General features: G+C 39.5%; 1 protein-coding gene across 1 annotated transcript; it reads left to right on the top strand.

Moving 5' to 3' along the window:
* The first annotated feature begins 5442 nt into the window (after nt 1–5442).
* wasa (WASP actin nucleation promoting factor a) lies at nt 5443–21346 on the top strand. Its single transcript, XM_017722203.2, has 11 exons — nt 5443–5717; nt 13512–13652; nt 15020–15106; nt 15349–15445; nt 15599–15628; nt 15736–15765; nt 15848–16007; nt 16209–16387; nt 18300–19240; nt 19764–19875; nt 20030–21346. The coding sequence occupies exons 1-11, from the start codon at nt 5613–5615 to the stop codon at nt 20080–20082; spliced, it is 1935 nt and encodes a 644-aa protein (XP_017577692.2). The 5' UTR covers nt 5443–5612; the 3' UTR covers nt 20083–21346.
* Nucleotides 21347–21747: the final 401 nt, after the last annotated feature.

Raw genomic sequence — 21747 nt, 5'->3', positions numbered from 1 at the left:
TTTTCAACCATCTCTATGGTTTACAGAGAATGGTCAGAAAAAGAGGAAATATCCAGTGAGCGGCAGTTGTGTGGATGAAAATGCCTTGTTAATGCGAGAGGTCAGAGGAGAATGGGCAGACTGGTTTGAGATGACAGAAAGGCAACAGTAACTCAAATAACCACTTGTTACAACCAAGGAATGCAGAATACCATCTCTGTACGCACATGTGAAACCTTGAAGAAGATGGGTTACAGCAGCAGAAAACCACACCGTGTGCCACTCCTGTCAGCTAAGAACAGGAAACTGAGACTACAATTTGCACGGGCTCACCGAAATTGGACAATAGAAGATTGGAAAAATGTTGCCTGGTCTGACGAGTCTTGATTTCAGCTGCGACATTCAGATGGTCGGGTCAGAATTTGGCGTAAACAACATGAAAGCATGGATCCATCCTGCGTTGTATCAACGGTAGAGGCTGGTGGTGGTGGTGTGATGGTGTGATGGTGTGGGGGATATTTTCTTGGCACACTTTAGTATCAATTGAGCATTGTTTAAATGCCACAGCCTACCTGACTACTATTGTTGCTGACCATGTCCCTTTATGACCACAGTGTACCCATCTTCTGATGACTTCCAGCAGGATAATGCACCATGTCACAAAGCTCATATCATCTCAAACTGGTTTCTTGAACATGACAATGAGTTTAGTGTACTCCAATGGCCTCCACAGTCCCCAGATCTCAATCCAATAGAGCACCTGGGATGTGATGGAACAGGAGATTCGCCTCATAGATGTGCAGCCGACAAATCTACAGCAACTGCGTGATACTATCATGTCAATATGGACCAAAATCTCTGAGGAATGTTTCCAACACCTTGTTGAAAGTATGCCACGAATAATTAATGTAGTTCTGAAGGCAAAAGGGGGTCCAACCTTTTACTAGGTAGTAGCTAATAAAGTGGCCAGTGAGTGTATGTAGGGGTAATTATTTGATGTGTATTTATATGATTTTTGAAACATCTTGGTATAATACAAGCCAAATCTGAAGAATGCATCTTGCAGAAAGGCTGCAGAACTAAAGGAACATGTAGCTTGAGTTACTACAGTGCAGCCTGAAGCATACAGACATTCGTTTTTACACAACATTAGCAGAGGAAACAGAAGTTACGCCAAGTTCTGTGAATACTTGTTCTTTACTCCGCACTCTGGAAACCACTATTTCTGGTGTGAGTTCCAGATTATTTTTGCTTTCAAGGTTCGACCCAGCCTATGTCATATATCTTTTCTGGTTCCATTATTCATGTTGAATTTTCCCATGTAAAATACACTTTTTCAAAACGGGACATTGGGTAACACTTTATTTGAAGGGCTTTCCATAGTAATGAGCTGTGCATGTGCAGAGAGCCTATGACTTATGAGATATTTCAAGGTAAAACATTCCTAGTCTTTAAGGCTTACTGTTCAACGGAAGCCTGGACCTGCTTGACAGTCCTGGACATCAAAGGAGTTAATACTTGTGTTTAGCCACAGTTTGTTTATGATGTTTTGTTAGCTGTTAAAATGCTGAAAATAGGTTGAAGTCTTGGTGTTGCTGTGGTAATGGAGGTCTTATGGACAGTATTGTACCCTTCAACCAAAGTGTTGCAGAATATTATGATTATGTCCTCAAAAGATTCTTTTCTATCAATTTTGTGTCACTGTTTAACATCATGGAACAAATGTTTGCTATTTAAATCTTAATTTATGATGTACAAATAATCCGAAGAAATAGATGTGGTCCATTATTTGTAAATACTTTTTCACTCCTGTTTTTTACCTATGTTGGACCCTTATTTTGTATTGTACATTTCTGTCACAACTAAATTGTTGTAATGCTTATTGGAGAATGATCAAGCTGCTTGACCGAAGCTTTTATTAACAAATGATTTTAAAAAGCCCACTTGATTGATAAAAGTGCCTAAAATGTAGCCTTATCTTTGGCTATTCTATGTATATAGTCGCATTCATTTGGTAATAAAAAAAATCACATGCAATTAGTTAATTTGCTCTTTTGCTCAATAAAGCTTGAATGAATGAGCTTGAATATTTATGGAGAAGGTTTACTGAATGGATCATTTCTTTTTGATTATCTGCTCAGCTGTAGTTGTCTGCTCAGTTTCTGAAACTGAAAGAAATGAAACATACACTAAATAAAGAATCTGGAGGCTTTATGTTGCAGTGCCCTCTCTGAGTCTTGCAGAAAGAAGTCGATATTTATTATGCTTTCAATGGTTCAAAACAACAGATCACTACTCAAAACATTCAGGCATGGAGCAATGAAAGAGTCCTCCCTGAGTTAGAAAATTCTCTCCAGTCTCTTCTTTTATCAGCTCTTATTATAATAACACCACAACTGCATTAGTAGTATTTTTAAGTTTCTCTGCTTTGCAGAAACATATGGCAGATGTTTTAGGCTGCAGTAGAAATAAATATTTCACACACTTGAATAAAACTCGGACTGTTCCTTTACAGTAACTACAGAAACATTCAGAGAAAAAGGTCAGTGTCTCAGGCAATCCAGCCGGCATTTTGAGCTTTCATAATGTGGTGCTCTGTTGATCTAGAGCATTTTTCTGTGCTTGAAATCCTGAAGGCTAGTAGAGTTGTTATGAATATTGGACTTAAGTGGACTCTAAATAGTGTTTTATTATCTTTTTATTACCTCACAGAGAAATGTTTATTCTAAACAGTATTAGAAAATACCACAACGGTCTGTGAAAGTGCTGGAGATTGGACGTTAGGCTATACAAGCGTCTGTACAAGCATAACATGATATTGACATACCATGACTTTGTTGTTCAGTTTTACAGTTTTGAATTTTATTACTAAAAATGTTGCATTATATCAACGTCAGTTCTCCATTCTTTTTATTTTTGACAAAATGTAAAATCACCATCTTCCCTTTATATAGAGTAAAAAGTTCATCCCAACTTACCTACTTAGGTTTTGTCATCCCCTGTAAACATATCTTTTTGGAGATATGAGGTTTTGCTCTGACAGCGATGATTTATCTAACCGTTGTTACATACTTGCAAAACAGCAGCATCCTTGTTCTCAACCCTGCTCGAAAAACCAACGTAGACCAGCATGCCTGGCCACCAGCAAAACATATATAGCAAAAATATATCACTGCTGTCGGAGGAAAACCTTGTACCTCTGTTTTTGTCATTTTTCAGATTTTGTCATGATCTGAAAATGCCTGTTGGTCTTACATTATGTGTAAATTTCATGATGAACGGCCCAAAAGAAACGGCCCAAAATGACTTGGAATAAATGTCTTGTTCCATTGACTTAGCTTAAAAGTGAAGCATGTTCTTTTTTCCTCCTCTAATGTTACCATTTTGAAGATACAAGGTTTTGTTCCAACAGCAGTGCTATGTTGTTTTTTGGATGACTCTGCTGGGTGACCAGCTAAACTTGCACCAGACCAACATAAACACCAGCACCAGACTGGCAAAAACAGTTTTTAGGGGTGCATGCTGGTCAGTGCTTTTCTCCAGCAAGGAAATGGTTTGGTTTCAGTTTTAAATTCTTTTGGGCACTTTACTGATGAAAGACTTCACTGCTAATCGCAGTGCAGATGATTTGATGGGTGCTTGAGGGAATGTTTTGAAAGAAAGTTTAAAACTTGTGAAACTGAAATAGTAGCTGTCCTCTCTGGTAAAGTGGTTTGTGTTCCATGCAAGGTTCCCTTAAGTGTAATTTTAAGAGAAGAAAACAGAAGAAAACAGACCAAACGAAACAAGCCATGTCAGGTTTAAAAGGCATTATTTCAGCATAGCAGAACTCAGGAAACAGGAGTTCACTGACTTTATTAAACAATTTGAAATAATACTGTAATATTTTTGGAATATATTGTGCTGTTATAATGACTTTTATCAATATCATCCAGCCCTAATTCTAAAGTGACCTGCAGTGCCTCACCTGCCTTGGCTGCTTAAGATACCTACTGTAACACACCAAACATTGTTATGAATGTTGAGACCAATCCTATTTCTTCTTTTTACCCCTACCCCTTGTTTTCAAGCGTCATCTTGTCCTTTGAAACTGAGTTACAGTGGGTAGTGGTTGAAATCTTCCCCTACAAAATGGGACCCTCAAATAAAAAGAACATTACTTCTTTAACAGGCTACTAGCAGTGCTCTGCAGGCAACCCTGCCAGTCTATAGTGATCACAGAGAAGGGTAAAGATCAGCATCGCTACTGGGCTTTAGTTACATTTAGAGTAATATATACTTTAAAAGAGGGGAATATTATAAAGAAAGAGGCTCGTTATAAAGAAAAGGACCATAAACCACTAAACTAAGATGATGCAATGATTATCATAACTTTTTAACTGACAAAATACTCACATTTGTCGTTTTTTTTTTTTTTTTTCCTCATAAACACACTGTTTGGAGTGTGTCTCTGAAAAAACTACATTTTGGAGGGCATGTAGCCCTAACACTTCACTCTACCCCTCTATCTCAGTGAGAATCGGGACACCTACCCCTAGGCGTGAATGTGCAAAATGCAGGACTAAGGGCTAAGTAGGGCAAGTGGGCCTCAAAAAGAAACACCACATGGCGTTTTATTAGTTTCACTCAGCTTATGTAGCAGAGACAAACTCAATACAAGCACCAACTTAAAGAAAAGCTAGTAGTATCATTTGCTTCACGATGTCCTGCAACCTTTGAGAACAACAGCAACCAGGCCGACAGTAGCTACAATTGTTTGGACATTCGCATTGAATGGAATTTCAAGCAAACAAATATCATTCTTAAAATCAATGATTCTTCCAGGGTTCTTTAAAGACAGTGGTTCTATATAGAGCCATGAACAAAAAAATTGGATGCTAAAATGGTTCTTTGCATGGTGATATGGTTCTTCAGATTGATATAGAATGTGTTGTTGTACAAAAGGTATACAACCTTTGTGAAGGTTCTATATAGCACCAAAACAAACCCTTTTCAAAAGGTTTCCATATAGAACCGTACACAACATATTGTTTATTAATCTGAAGAGCCATTTCACCATGCAAAGAACAATTCCAGCATGCAAATGGTTGTATATAGAACTCATGGTCCTAAGCCTATGACTTTCTTAAAGAACCTTCTTTAATAATTTTACTTAGCTCATGTATTAGAGAAACACCCTAAATGGCATTTTAAAGGTAAGCTACTGTCCCCACAGCAGTCAGCAATGCAGTGTTTGAGATGCAGTAGTTGTTTTTAATGGGCAGAGGGTTGTTTAATTAACATTTTATTAGCTTCACGCAGCAGAGAAATGTTTGTTCTGAAGTAACTAGTGCCACCATAGCGGCGTGAGGCTCGTGCTTGAGTGAGAGTATGAAAATAGAAAAGAAGAAAAAGTGTGGTTGTCCACTTCCTGTGAAATGCCATTGTGCACTGATGTTATATGAGAGAAGTAGGAAGAGAAACTGTTTGTGCTGTGTGGGGTCTGCCGAGCACTGGCCTCCACAGCAAGAGAGAGAGTTCATACCCCTCTCTCTCTCTTTCTCGGTCTCTGTCTCTCTCGCTCTCTCGCTGTCTTTCTGTCTTTCTGTGTTCCAGTCCGTCTCTGAGGGTCAGCAGTGATCACGCAGGAGGTCATGAAGCGAGGGTCAAAGAAAAAGAATCACGAGAACGTTGGCAGTTCTCTGCTCAGTCAGCAGGAGAATGAAAAAGTGGAGGAGCTCCTGGGCAGGAGGTGTGTGGTAAGTAAAGGGGTTCTCACAGGGTGAAGAGTTTTTTCCGTTTCGGGACAGGAAATCAAGAGGCAAATGTTGATCTCTCAGTCAGATTCTAGATCTCGACTCAACAACGGAGAGCCACACTCTTAGCAAAGAAGTAGTGGAACCCTTTTAGTGCCATATGGAGTCACTTTTTGAAAGGTTATTTAAGGAGCCGTGTAGTTTTTGGAACATTTAGCCATGCAGAGAACCATTTAAGCATTCAGACTGTTAAAGTTTTTCAGATTTCGTGCATAGCCATTGTCCAGCCCTTGAAGGATCATGTTTTTAGGGGTGCACTGCAGGTTTCCACTGCTGAATTCATTGTGTGTTGCTTGCCACCAAGGGTTCCTTTGCAAAGGTTAAAGAACCTCTAAATAAAAAATAGTTTGAAGAACCATCACATAAGGTTAACATTCCACAAATAACCCTTAAATTAATACATGCACGTGCCAAAAAAGTTCTTTGAGTGATGCCATTGAAGGGCCATTATTGGTTCACTGAGCTGTTCTGATCTACATAATGTACATGTTCCAGGAAGAATCCTTCAATTGACATATACAAGAGCCAAAATAAAGATTCTATGCACAATGCCACAGAAGAACCACTTTTGGTTCCCTTAAGAACGATTATTTAAAAAAAGAGATTTGTGGATGTGAAGAGCCTTTAAATAATTAAAGAACCTTCACATTATGTTAAGATTATTTACCAATTTAAGGATTCTTCCTAGCCCCTTTACATTGCAGGGGTTCTTTGAACCTTTTAAAGCTTCTTCACAGTCATATACAGATCCATTGAAAGATTCTTTAGTGAACCAATAAAGGCTCTTTGCTCCAGGAACTGTTTTTGGCACATGCACACATCAGTTGAAGGGTTCTTCCCTACACTAGAACATTTACATTATGTGGAGGTGCTTGAAACTTTGCACAGGTTCTTCACACTAACACATCTTATTTACATAATTGGATCCCTGAAGATCTGTCCAGTGAAAGGTTCTGTAGGGAACCAAAAGCAGATCTTTGTTGGTGTCTCTACAGAGAACCTTTTTGGCGCCTTTATAGTTAATGGCGTAGGAGAACACTGTTATGTGAATCTGATTTAATTATGCCAGATATTCCTTTCAATCAAATCATAGAGTCAGCATCTACTGAATATAGTGATGAGTGATGCCATAGGAGAACCACTGCTCTCTAAAGGACCTTTCAGTGGATGCTTCTTCAAAGAACTATTATGTAAATGTGATGTGCAAGTGTCAAGAACCTTTCTAAAATTTAAAGAGCCTTAGTTCCTCATCAACTAAACACTCTCCTAGAACCATATGTCCAAGCCAAGAAGTGTCTAAGAACCTTTATTCCTAAGAGTATATGTCAACATGTTAACACGTGCATATTTCAGATCTTTTGGGTCATTTTATACGCACCTATAAGTATGTGTGGCTCTTCATGTGTAATATATACTGAATACTGTATACTGCAGTATGAAAAAGTTTGGGAAAGTGATATGTTTGGTCAATGTTTTGTTGAAATGAAAATGAGCGCACATCCTCAACGGCGTGTACAGTAATTATGCAATAAAATGTGCAAAAGCTGTGTTTACCATACTGGGAAAACAGTTAAAGATAAACTGCAGCCTGGGCAAAAGTTAATTTTGTATTTTATGGTTTTTTTTTATGTTTTTTTAAATGTTAAACTCAGCAAATAAATTCAAATTCTGCACTAAAACCTGCAGGTTAATGCTGTAATTAAGCATGTTCTCTGCAAAGAACTTATTTTCACATAGAAAACCAACGAAACGTGTGTGTTCCAACTTTTGCACGCAACTGTGCATCGGACATTCTTTAGAAGAGATTTAATTGAATTGGAGTGATGATCTATTGAACAGGGTGAACAGTTCAGCTCAAGGCTCCTCTTTCCTGAATTACACGTTGTATCTTTTAGGTTTATCAGGCCACACCACTGCTGATAAAAAAACAGTAACTGCTTCTTCACACAGCCAAACGCATCATGGTGAACATGCTTAATCCGACAGTGATATAATCATGACATCAAAATACTGGAGACAAAGGAACTACGGACAATGTGCAATCATGGGTGTAAATCATTTGTTGTATCATGGTAGTTCAGGGTGTGTTTTTATAATGCGCAATGTGTCACAATATTTATGCTTCCTGTCGTATGATTAGTTAAAAGTAGAGCCCCAAAATACTATGGATCCTATACTGAGAACTGATGATATCCATGATATGCTAAGAAAAGCTTATTGTGACATATTGTGGTATAATTGATCATGATAATTATAAATATTGTCATATTGCCCACGTTTATTGTAAACGTTATTGTATTGTATTACATATTGTATATTTATATAGAGACATAGAGATAACAAAAGCACTTCTAACCCACATATTGTTCACAATCATTAGTTTACTTGAAAGTAGAATTAGTTAGTGAGTTTTTTATTTACTACAGAGGAAGAACTTAACCCCCCCCCCCTTCAACAAGGAGGCCAGAGTTTTAGAAGTCCATGTAGTTACAGAATTGTAGTCCTTTTTTAAGGATTTTAAGGACTTAATCTATGCTAAATAATTCACTTCACATTCACTTCATGTTTTTGAAAATGACCTCTAGAAGTATAAGGAATTCCCCATTTTTCAAAAAATGTATTAGCTGAAAATGAAAATTACCGTGCTGGGCCCTCCTCTTCACACTAGGTCACGTGTGGGGAAGCACTGAAGCAGCTGCTGATTTCTGAGAAAAACCTCCATCAGCAGGTGGATAGTACTGAAATGAAAGGACCAACATGATTCTGTCAAACATTAAAGAAGCATCAGTTGTTTCTGGATATTTTTGATTTAGTGAGATGCGTTTGCTGATTTGACACACTCGATCTGAAATACACTGTTTTTCATTTAGTCAAAGTTGCCAAAACCAGAAGGCATGTTTTGTAACCATCACCACTAAAAATACAATTACAGGAGCCAGAACAACATTCTTTATCTTTTGACAAACATGCAGCGAAATATATGTAGAAAAATGATTTGGGAGGGAGGATTAACTGTTTAAATGGTTTTATTACACACTTCCTCAACCCAAGAACAGCTCAGCCAGTTTGCACTGAAGTCCCTGTAGTTACTTAATAAGCCACAGTATGTAATATGCCTTGGATTTCATGCAAAGGCTTAATATTCAGTACCTACAGGGACTTCAGTGCAAGCTGGCTGAGCTGTTCTTAGGTTGTGGAAGTGTGTAATAAAGCCTTGGCTTGTTGTGGGGTTAAGGGGTTAAAGTAACTCTAAGCAAATTTAAAGTGCGTTTAAATGTGATCGTTTTGAACTCTTTAAAAACAAAAAGCCTCATCAATATTAAAGACTGATCTCATCAAGTGTGTTTATTAGTGTAAGAAAATGGAAAATGTAGTCACAAGGTTTACAACAGAGACGTAATGGGCACCAAATTCCAGTGCACCAGGTGTGATTGAGCAGCATGGGTTTTAATGAGGAAGCAGTGCAGGTGCTTTGCATAATATAACATCCTGAAATCAGTGATGTGGAGAAAGTAACTCTCTGGTGTAGGTTAGGTCTTCTAGCCAGCTTCTAGCATATCTTTCAGTTCACCATTATGACAAAGAACTGTAGTAACACTGCAAGAATCTCTATAGAACCTCTCTAAGAATCTTACAGTAAATTTAGATAATTACAGTCGTTTCTACCAGAACACTGCACAAGTTCTTTAGATACTACACAAGCTTTAAAGATAACTGTTTTAGTTACTGTGAGAGAGTACTACAGGAATATTACAGTAGGTGGAAATTACAGTAGGTGGAAGATTTTTAATCCCACAAACAGGGAAATTCCACCTCTGCATTTAACCCATCCGTGAAGTGAAACACGGGCAGCCCTATCCACGGCACCTGGGGAGTAGTTGGGGGTTAGGTGTCTTGCTCAAGGACACCTCAGTCATGGACTGTCAGTACTGGGGATCAAACCGGCGACCTTCCGGTCACAGGTCCAGCTCCCTAATCTCCAGCCCATGACTGCCCATATAATACATACAGATGTATTAATTATTTAAAAGATTGATATAATGATATAATGATAGATAATTAATATATATAGATTATTATAGATGTAGTGAAATCATCTAGCTAGTAATATAGCTTATGCCTATGTATATTGTAAAGGGGAATCCACTGATAAGGTAATAAATATGCTACAGATTAGTAAAGACGGAAAGGCAACATGAATCAGAAATGATGATACATTTTCCTTCCAATTCGTGACATATTTCCGAGTGAAACACGGTACTGGGGGAGTCTCTTTTCTGTGGTTTCTGTCTAAGATAGCCAATAGGTGGGGGTGGTGGAAACGGGAGGAGACCAGTGAGGTAATCAAAGACTTGGAGGGTGTTTCTAGGTGGCCAAAATTTACTATGCTTTGATCAAAGAGTACAGGAAAATGAGAATTTAGTCCTTGACATATGATTTGATGTGGTGCATTGTGTTTAATATGAACAGACTCAAATACGCAAAAGAAAATTGTCAAAAATGTTACATGTAAAATAATATTACTACACTTAGTGTAGTTGATAAATGAATTGAAGGTTTTCAGAAGATGTACAGTTAACTAAACCATTTACTATATTATTAACCATTTATATTATATTATATTATATTATATTATATTGGAAACTTGCTTTGAAAACAGTGTAAATGTTTATGCTGAGTGTAGTAGTGTAACTATAGGCCTAGACCATTTTAGGATGTCAGTTTGAAGTGAACAAATCTGCCATTTTGTGAAGATGGTGTGATGTGTGAACATGTGAGTGTGTGTTATTTAGAGCTAGCTGCATGACTCGATGTGTGAGATGAGGTGTGACAGTCTTGTTCCTCGTCTCTATACTCATGAACAGTGGGCAGAGGTGAGGGGGAAGCGAGCTCTAGACATTTCCTGTCGTGCTTGTCTTGTCTGTAGTGCACACTGAAGCTCGGTCAATTAGTGCACTTCTCTTAAAGAGCAGTCTGCTCTGTAACACTTGATACTTCCTTCAGTCACAGTTCTGTAGGAAACTCTTCAGTGCAGCATGAACTCTCGTCTTGAAATCCATTTGATCTGATTAGTTTAGTTCAGTTCAAAAACGTTTTCACAGTACAGTTTTCCACTGCTAGCTTTCACAGTCAAATGTTTTATTTATTATATTAGTGCGTTTCCAGCAGGAAACATATTTAATGAGATGCATAGTGGGTCTAACATAACTAACAAAAGCTCCACCTTCTGAATGGTGCCGTAACGCCTTTAGCGAGCAGTGATGCTTATTTGAACTGGAGCTGTTTCTGTTGTCAGCTGGGATCAGGGCCTACAAAAAAAAAATATCAAGCAACAATAATGTGTTCACATCTTAGATATGGACAAGGAGTATGTCACAATCTATTTAACCCAAGGCATTCATTGAGATAGCAACAAGCTAAATACATACAAAATCATCATCTATAGGGATGTCACTGTCCCAAACCCTAACCCCTGAATTTCAACTAAATTAACACTTAGCTTTTTAGATTTATTTTAAAGTGAAGTTAAAAGAGGATTTACAATGATTTTAATTTTTCAGTAAAAAAACTTTATTCAACAGAGGCTGTTCCATGTTTTCTGTCACTACCAAAACATAGAGTTCTAGTCCATTGATGGAGCCTTTTTGTAGCCACACCCCTGCATTTTAGAGCAGTAAGTGAAACTGTATCCCTGCTCCTCATGGCCACGTGGAGAGCAGTTAGAACTCATTGTTTCAAAGTAAATGTGTCCCAAAGTCTGAGAATCAGTGTGTAACATTCAGAATTGTCTCTACAGAAACACATATTTTCTGCAAGTATTGTGTGTTAATAAAAATATTATGATTTTATGAGAGTACAGCTGTTTAATGTTGTGTTTGCTAGAATGTGCTAGTGTTTTTAAGCTAAAATTGTCACTACAGAAACATTTGGTAGACTATAGATAGAGTGCTCAATCATTTATTAATGAACAATAATTAAGGTATAGGGCCTTTCACAGCAAAAGAACAAGTCAGTAAAGTCTGAAATGTGTTATCAACTCTGACTTTGAACCAGTACGGTAGAATGATCCACTAAGCATTCATAGCTAGCAAGACAGCGAGATAGCATTTGGTAATGTACTGTATTGCACTTATGTATTATATTGTAATGCACAGAGTTCTGTGCTCAACTCTGCTCCTTTTTCTCTCGGTACCAACAGTGACGTTTTGTTTCTAGCAATATCTGAGCTTAGGACCAGCTTTCTCTCTAACCTATTAGGAACTAGCAAAGATACTTTCTCTACATAGACAAAGCACTTCTTGTAAGTCCCTCTAGATAAGAGCGTCTGCTAAATGCTGTAAACGTAAATAGCTAATTCTAACACTTTAGGCTTGTATTTAAATAGCTACATGTACAATGCACAAAAAAGGCGATTCAGTTCCATCCATCCATCCATCCATCCATCCATCCATCCATCATCTTCCGCTTCTCCGGGGTTCGGGTCGCGGGGGCAGCATCTTAAGCAATAAGGCCCAGACCTCCCTTTCCCCAGCCACTTCCACTAGCTCTCCGGGGGGGATTCCGAGGCGCTCCCAAGCCAGCTGGGCAATATAGTCACGCCAGCGTGTCCTGGGTCTTCCCCGGGGTCTCCTCCCTGGTGGACTTGCCTGTGACACCTCCCGAGGGAGGCGTCCAGGAGGCATCCTAACCAGATGCCCGAACCACCTCAACTGGCTCCTCTCGACGTGGAGAAGCAGCGGCTCTACTCCGAGTCCCTCCCGGATGACCGAACTTCTCACCCTATCTCTAAGGGAGAGTCCAGACATATAGAGTCAAATTAGGGTCTTTAATGGTGACGAGAAAAAAAATATATCGCAAATATAAGATTAGCATTTTGCATTTTACGTTCATATTTTGTTTCTGCAATACTTTCCCTCGTTTGCGTTTCTTTCTTTTGTTTGCGCGTCACACTGCTTTTCTTTGCGTCTCGCATTTTACGTTCATAATTTTTTTTCGCGCTTCTCTCTTTTCTTTGCTCCGGTTTTACCCTCTGTGTGACTCCATACAGCCACCCTGCGGAGGAAACTTATTCGGCCGCTTGTATTCGTGATCTTATTCTTTCGGTCATTACCCAAAGCTCGTGACCATAGGTGAGGGTGGGAACGTAGATCGACCAGTAAATCGAGAGCCTTGCCTTATGGCTCAGCTCTTTCTTTACCAAAACAGACCGGTAAAGAGCCCGCATCACTGCTGACCCAGCACCAATCCGCCTGTCAATCTCCCGCTCCCTTGTACCATCACTCGTGAACAAGACCCTGAGATACTTAAACTCCTCCACTTGAGGCAAGAGCTCATCCCCGACACAGAGAGGGCTCTCCACCCTTTTCCGCCTGAGAACCATGGTCTCGGATTTAGAGGGACTGATTCTCATCCCGGCCGCTTCACACTCGGCTGCAAACCGATCCAGCGATCCATTCAGTTGTTATTCAAAATGATCTGTAAGGCAATTATTGGTCATGATGTAGTCAGGCTTAACTTCATGGTGTTTGGAAATAGCCTGCAAATGATAAAGTATTCTATCCAAAAAGTGGGGGCACAGTTATTTAATATTACTGCATAATAAATTCTAACATTTCAAAATCGACGAAGCTGGGTCAGCGCAGATCAGCACACCACAGTGCATCAGTCCAATTTTAAGAATATTTGAAGAAATTTGAATATTTTCATTATGTAATATGTGTATGTCACTGTGTTTAGTCTCTGTGCTCGACGGTGGCGCAGATGTTCATGGCTCTGCCGCACAACCCCTCCAGCTGGAGTCTGCAGCACACAGGGGTGATCTGCTTCGTCAAGGATAATCCACAGCGCTCCTATTTCATCCGCCTCTATGACATCAAGGTAATGCAGACTGAGCTTCCTGGTGCTTCACTCAACTGCATTTCAAGGCACAGAATGACTTTGTTGTCATCTCAACTATTGAATCACACAGATTTGTTAAATAAATCAATGGAATTAGTCTTTAAAACAAGACTAGCAACTGACTTCAGTTAAAACACGCAAACATATTAAAAAATCACCTTACAGTTGCAAAGCCTTCAAATTTGGTCATGATTCAGAACTGCTGTTTTATCAGACACTAAAGACGCATACTCTACGTATCCAACAATTATCTAACTTCTAAATTAGTGAACTCAGGGACTTTAAGGTGACCCATCACTGACACAGTGTTGGTAAGAGGGCTATAAAGCCCCTGATTGTCAGGCTGTGAAGCAGTGAAAGTGGTGTGATAGAGCTCCATTCAAGAGTTTTGGCATGACTTCGAGTGAAGCTTGTGATCTAGAACTCATCATCCAACACCAGTCCCAGACCTCACTAATGCTTTTTGTGGCTGAATGTAATCAAATCCTCACAGCCACATTCCAGCATCTATTGTACAACGTTCTCAGAAGAGAAGAGGCTGTTACCGCAGCAAAAGAGGATCTAATTCCCTTGATTGCAGAAGAAGCACTAAATTTTTATGCATATAGTGAATATACACCCACCAATAGTTTAGAATGGTTTGGAATATTATTTTCAATTATATAAAACTTTTAAAAAGTATGAAAGTTTTTAAAAAGAAACTTAAGATGTGTCAAGTTGACAGTAGTAGATCGTAAATAGTGACTAGAAAGCAATTCCTAAAAAAACTAGATCTGGGATATATAATGTACAGTCATATGCAAGTTTTACTAATATTATTGGACAATTTCTGTTTGAGTTTTAAAAGTTAGTATAATATAAACCTATCATTTTCATCACTTTTGCAGTGCACGGTCCAAATTTAAATGTTCTAATATATTAAATTCAGCATTATTATTATTTTTTTATGCATTATGCATTAAAATGTGCAGACATGTGTTCTCTCTAATACATCAGAGGACACGTTAACTTTCATTTAGACCAATAAAACGTAATACACAGTCATACAGTTGTAGCATAAGCAGTAATGGGAATGTCCTAGATGACTGCTGCTCAGGAAAGATATAAGAGGATGTGGATACGTTATCCCTGGAAACACAAGGGAGAAGAGGAAACCAGCAGGATGTTATATAGAAGAAAGGACGAGTTTCAGTCTTTCTCCGTGTGTCAGTGGTTCCATAAGATTGTGCTCACTTAGGAAAGCAATGTCACACGACACTTCTCACAGCCTTCAATCCGCTGTGAACCTGTGTTCAGTGAGTTTAGCTGAGTCTGTGCTGACTCTGAGATCTGTGTCTCTGCCTCAGGCAAACAAGCTGGTGTGGGAACAGGAGCTCTATAATCAGCTGACCTACCACAGAGCAGATACGTTCTTCCACACCTTCCCTGCAGATGTGAGTATTCATTAGGAAGAGCATTTGTTGCATGTACATTGTTTGCTGTTTTTACAGTAATAAATCCACACTATTTTGCATCCAGCAGATGTGAAGTGCTCAAAATCAATATTGTTTATGAAATTCTGTTTATGTTCACGGTCCTAAGAATTACTACGTGTTGTTATAGCCTAAGCATGTTGGTGGTGGTCCTCTATTCTTTTCTGAGCAGTTATCATCCATAATTCCATGTTCCCTCTCAGGACTGCCAAGTGGGCCTGAACTTCGCAGACGAGCAAGAAGCCGAGAGCTTCTTTTTCACAGTGGACGAGAAGATCAGCCAGAGAGTCAATCGCTTGGGTTAGTCAGAAAAAAACAGGCACAGATCAGAACTTAGTTCAAGACACATGCAGCAGTGTTTACATTATAAATGATAACTGCCATAAGAGGCATAATGATCTGTTCACATTTAGTAAGTGCTAATAGTTTCATATTGTTTCTCTCACATTTTAGAAAATCGTCAGGGGAAAAGTCGCAACAGAGGTAAGGTTCTTGACAGTAAGAGTGCAGTGTGCTCATATAAATGTGGTCATTTGTTCTGGGAAATGTTTTCAAACCTGTTAACTTAGAATTTCCTGTTTTGTCTCCAGATGATGCATTGCCCCCACTACCTCCAAATGGTAACTGAATACTTTATTTTAACAAGCTTTTTACTCATGATTACTGTTGCAATCCAACAACCATTCCATCTTTAAACCACAGGCTCTGGGACTTGCTCTCCACTACCACTGGCAAGCCTCAACATCCAGAATCAAGCCCCTCCCACCAAATCAAAAAAAGAGAAAAAGGAGAAAGAGAAAAAAAGCAAAAAGAAGGGGTCCAAACTGTCCAAAGCGTTAATTGGTGCACCTAGTGGATTCACGTGAGTGACAGATATTTGGCACTTCAGACATTCTACTGCTAAAGACTTACAACAGATGATTTCTTCTTGGACTGTAGACAAAAGCCAGCCAGTGTTGATGAGTTAAGACTTAATAACATCAAATGGTGTTGGTGTCAGACGATAAATTCAGCACCAGAGATATTTTTTCTTCCCTTACTGTCTGTTATATTTTGATTTCAGTCATGTTACCCATCTTGGCATGGATGCCAACAGCATGGATCCAGACCTGATGAAGCTGCTGTCCCGTGCAGGGATCAGTGAGGCTGATCTCAACGATTCAGAGACCTCACAGCTCATCTACGATGTCATTGAACGCTCTGGTGGAATGGAGGCAGTGAAAAAGGAAATGAACCAACAGGGTGAGGGATGTTTCTGAGAAATTTGGTTTTAAGTTATTGACCCCTTAAAATCCCAGTCTTATTACATACTAAGACTCAGTAACTACAGGAACTTCAGGGCAAACTAGGTCAGTAATTATTGGGTTATAGAAGTGTGTAATAAAACTTTAGGCCCTTTAAGGGGTTTATATGTAATTGAACAAGAACACAAAGTGTGATTAATGCAGATTCCTACTCTGGTGCCTGTTTTGACCTGTAGTCATCTCTATAACCTGGCTGAAGCACTCTGAGAGAATAAACATTTCCGTTGGTTGTAATACAGCAGTAATACCACTGAATGCATGTAAAGGGGAACTCCACTTAGATTGCAAAATGACAATCATTCAGTGGCATAGACGTAAACAAAATCATTCAGAGTGGTTTGGTGTGAAATGTGCCTTTCCAGAGAAATTTACTGAGTCAGAATTCTTCACCATTGTAATACTAGGAACCAGACATCACTGTGGCTACACTAAAAATGTCACAATTTGATCTGCTATTTAAAATGAACAGTGAACTCATTATGTTGAAATAGTGCTAAATTTGAAAAAATATGTTACCTTATAATGCATGTACCTCTCAGCCCTGCACACGTTATGTTTTTGGGTAAGCAGCGTTACGCCATACCACGTCAGTAAAACTCGTAGCTTGTGTGTTCACACAGAAACTGTGATAAATCACAGTTGCACTTTGCTGAATAACTGTTAAGGATAGTGGTAAACCAGTGTGCTGAACCAGGACTCAAAATAAATGGAAAAAACATCATAGTGAATTTTCAAGCTACATAAAATACCAGTAAAAATAAGTCAAACTCTACAAACTAAACCAAAAACGGATGAAGACTAGTTGTGACCAGTGAAAAAATGCAAAGCGGATTTTTTCAAATGCTAAAGTTCAAATGTTCCTTCTGTTGTATTTTCCCTTGGAATCAAGGTAATAAACATTTGTGAGTGAATAGTCATCGTTAGCCTCTGTGCATGCGTCAGTGTGAGCCGATAGCTTACAACAGTCTGTCTAAAGTAGGCCAAGCCATAAAATAACTATCTACTTCATAAACAGGTGAGCAGAGAAGGAATTAGCTTGTTGTTGACACCTCCAATTTCTATTCACCCTGGGTTGTTGTGGGTTGTTGCCGGCGGGTTCAGTTTCTCTCTCACTTTTGTCTCTCTCTTCTTCAAACCATTGCAACTTATTTGTGTATTCTGGTAGAAACTGATATTTATCCATGACATATTGGAAACAGACCTTCTCGAAGTCCTCCATATAAGTAAGCTTGTGCTCATTGATCTCTGTTGAGAATGTGGTATTGAGTTGATATACAGAAGAAATTCTGGAGTAATAGCTTATACTAAAATATGTTTTAGGCTCAAATTGTATAACAAAACTATCACAAAACAATGTCTCAGGTATTAAGCAATGCATTCATAGCCAAATTGTAATAATACAAATTTTGTGATAACAGGATGTAGCTTTTAGAGCCATTAAATGCTTCAGCCGTCATCATCCTAGTACTATAATGGTGAACAAGTCCAACTCGGTTAATTTCTCTGAAAAAGTGCATTTCACACTGAATCACTCTTTTGTTCATATCAAAATCGGCGAAGTACCCCTTTAAATTTTTGCATACTTACATAGGGTGGGTTACAGGCATTCATGCTGCACTCATGAGATCCTGTTTGTTTAGTTTTGTGCCAGTTTCCTCCCTTTCAATGACACATTTAGCACTTGAGTGCTAAAATGTATTCCTTGTGAAAGGAGAGCTTAAGCCTGCTAAATGTGAATGAATACGTTATTGAGTGAGTTACAATGGGTTATAATCCAGGTTCTTTTTTTATATCTGAAAAACTCTCATTCAAATGTCTTTTGAATGTAACTGAACATGTTTGTTCCACAGATCGTGCTCTTCCTCCAATTCCTGGAGCCCGTCAGGGTTCTCTTCCTCCACCTATCCCTGGGTCTGCCTCTATGTCCTCTCAGGCTCGTCTGGGACCCTTACCACCTCCCCCTGGAGGTGGTCCACCCGTTGAGGGCCGACGGGCGTCGTCAGCCCTCCCACCTACACCTTCTGGAGGGCGTACAGGGCCTCTACCGCCAACACCAGGAGCACCACAAGGGGGACGTAGAGCAACTTTACCTCAAATTCCCTCTTCGTCATCTACACCTTCACCTTCTTCAGGCCGAAGTGGACCTTTACCTGCAGTTCCAGGGGGTCGCAGTGGACCACTTCCCCCACCACCAGGAGGGCGGGATGGGCCTCCAACATTGGCACCTCCTCCACGAAGTGGACCCCTACCTCCTCCCCCAGGAAGGGGTAGTGTACCCCCACCCCCACCGTCAGGAGGACGAAGAGAGTCTTTACCACCCGTCCCAGGAGGCCATAATGGACCTCGTAGCGGACCCATGCCACCTCCACCATCTGCTGAATCTCTTCCACCTCCACCGAGCAGGCGAACTGGATCCTTACCCCCGCCTCCCCGTGACCACAGTGATTTTCTACCGCCTCCTCCACCGTCTTCTGAATCTTTTCTTCCTCCTCCCCCCTCTGATTTTCTCCCACCACCAGACTTTGAGGCCTTACCTCCACCTCCAGTGTCTGATTCTTACTTTCCTCCTCCAGCCACAAACAGGGCCCCACCCCCTCCAGCTATTGCTAGCCAAGGCGGTCCACCTCCTCCTCCTCCACCACCTCCTCCACCTGCTGCTCCACCTGCTGCTCCACCGGCCAGTGCTAAACCCCCAGCCCCTGGTGGTCCACCTCCTCCTGTAGCCAGCAGTGGGGGAGGAGGTAGAGGAGCATTACTGGACCAGATACGTACAGGAATGAAGCTCAAAACGGTGGGTTGATTCCTGAAACTCAAAGTGTATTATATAAATATTAATCTTAAAGCTCATTACCCAGAAACTACTATGGGACATTCAGTAACTACTTAAAACTATGTAAGTTACATAGTTATTAGAAAATAATGAACAAGAAAAGCCTGCAGACAGGTCCTAAATTTACACCTGGATTATTTTGCACCAAGAATTCAACTGAGATTTAAGTGACCCTTATTAGTCCCACAATGGGGAAATTTCACCTCTGCATTTAACCCATCCGTGAAGTGAAACACCACATACACTCTAGTGAGCACACTCACCCAGAGCGATGGGCAGCCCAATCCACAGCGCCCGTGGAGCAGTTGGGGGTTAGGTGTCTTGCTCAAGGACACTTAAGTCATGTGCTGTTGGCTCTCGGGATTGAACCAGCGACCTTCCGGTCACAAGCCTGGGTCCCTAACCTCCAGCCCATCACTGCCCCAGATTTATAATGTATGTGATTTAAACACCAATAATGAATGTCCAACTTCTTTGTAAATAGGTAACTGCAAATCCTGATCCTCCACCATCTGCAGCAGTAGATTCAGGGGAGGGAATTGTGGGCGCTCTCATGATGGTCATGCAGAAGAGAAGCAAAGTCATCCACTCTTCCGGTAAATGAGTATTCAGTTCTTTCTTTCTTCATTGGTCAGTACTAAGTGGCTGAAATGTTAACCTGTTACAATCAGTTCATATTGAAAGAATTTTTTAAAGCATGTTTCTGTCTCACCTACTGATGTGTAAAATGAAACTGATTATGTTTTGCAGATGAAGGAGATGAATTTGATGATGAAGAGGATGATGATGATGAGTGGGATTAATTTTAGGTCTAGTGAAGGACTTTGTGGCTTAGCATTACATCATCTATACTGTGACTTCAGCATTTTGAGGAATTTGAGACACAATGATTCATTTTCAGTTGCTATGCAGCACAGTAATGTCTTCCTGCATCAAACAAAAGGGAAATGTGATAACATCTGTTAGCCTTTGTAAATAGAAACAAACAACTCACAAGGCAAACAGTTTAACTGCTGTACAAATGATTCATCCAAATGTGTTACATAGCCTACATTACTGTGCAAAAGTCAGAGACCACCCTTCATTTAGTTCGTTTACAGTCAAAACAGCCACTGAGGAGATTAGATACAACATAATTTTGCATAAGGAAGAGGAAAATCAAAGTGAAATAAAGTGGGTAGAAAAATGAGATTCTAAGTCAAAGCATTTCTAAAGCTGGAATTCAAAAAAATGTTAAAGGACATACAGAAAATGGAATCCATAACAACCATGCAAGATCTGGTAGACCACCAGAACAGAACAGTCACCATCAGATAAACAGTATTAAAATCTTTGAGAGAGAGAGGACTCGTGACTTAGATCTCAAAATCAAACAAAAAAGCTGCTGGTGTTCTCAGAACAATGGACTGACCACACCAGCATCCTGACCTCAGCACCAATCCCAAGTGTTTGGGATTATTTGGGTCGTGAGAAGCAGAAAATGCAACCAACTTCTAAGACTGAACTTTGAAGATGTGGAAAAATTAAAAGGAAGTCTCCTGAAAAGAATGAAAGCTGTAATAAAGTCAAAGGGTGGACAAAATAAATAAATTAAAAAATACTACATACTTAAACAAATATTTTCGTGTGAAATACATGTTTTGCTTTTTTTTCTTGACACCATAAAATAAACCTTAACGGCCCCTTTGATGGGAAAGGAAATAAATCAAGAGCGGTCTCTCACTTTTGCACAGTACTGTGTGTTAGGTGCTAACTCTGAAAATGAAACAGTCCAACTAGTGATCAAGCTGTGATCGACTATTTCCAATAGTATACAAAGAAGAGACTTGATTGTTTTTATGTAAAACTGTATGATATTGGGGGGTGGGTAGGGGGCTGGGGCACAGAACACTGGCACAAATACTCTAATTACACCAGTGAGCTCACTGTACACAGCAATTCTTTTATTTTCTTTATAACATTATATTTAAGAACAAGACCGAACATTTAACACAGTGGGATGCGAATCTATGTAAAAACAGACAAAAACAATAAAAAAAGTTTGTGCGGTTTTAGTCACCTCAGAAATCCAGTGTTATCATTTTGAGGGTGAATCATTAGTAGCTACACATTCCTATGGTGATTAACATTTATCCAAAGAAAGGTCAATCACTGCCTCTACTTATTTTCTAACACAGTGTCAGTCATTATAATTACATTTAATAAATACTGTACTGTATATCTCCTCTGTCACTCATGCAGAAATGCCCTCCACCATTACTTTATATATCCTCTACCAATAAGGTTTAAAAAAATATACAACCTTAAAATAAATATACATTAAAAACAGTGTCAGATAGCTACAGTGATTGTAGTGTTCTTTGCAAAAGATTTGGTGCCATTTTCTAACCAAGAAGAAGTAATTAGGATACAGGTACAACTTTAACCACTTGTTTACTAGAATCTGCACTGGACCATGTGCTCTCAGT

Source organism: Pygocentrus nattereri, chromosome 28, assembly GCF_015220715.1.
Source record: "Pygocentrus nattereri isolate fPygNat1 chromosome 28, fPygNat1.pri, whole genome shotgun sequence".
Lineage (NCBI taxonomy): Eukaryota > Metazoa > Chordata > Actinopteri > Characiformes > Serrasalmidae > Pygocentrus > Pygocentrus nattereri.
The sequence above is the reverse complement of the archived record's forward strand: the minus strand, read 5'-3'. Positions and strand labels throughout refer to the sequence as shown.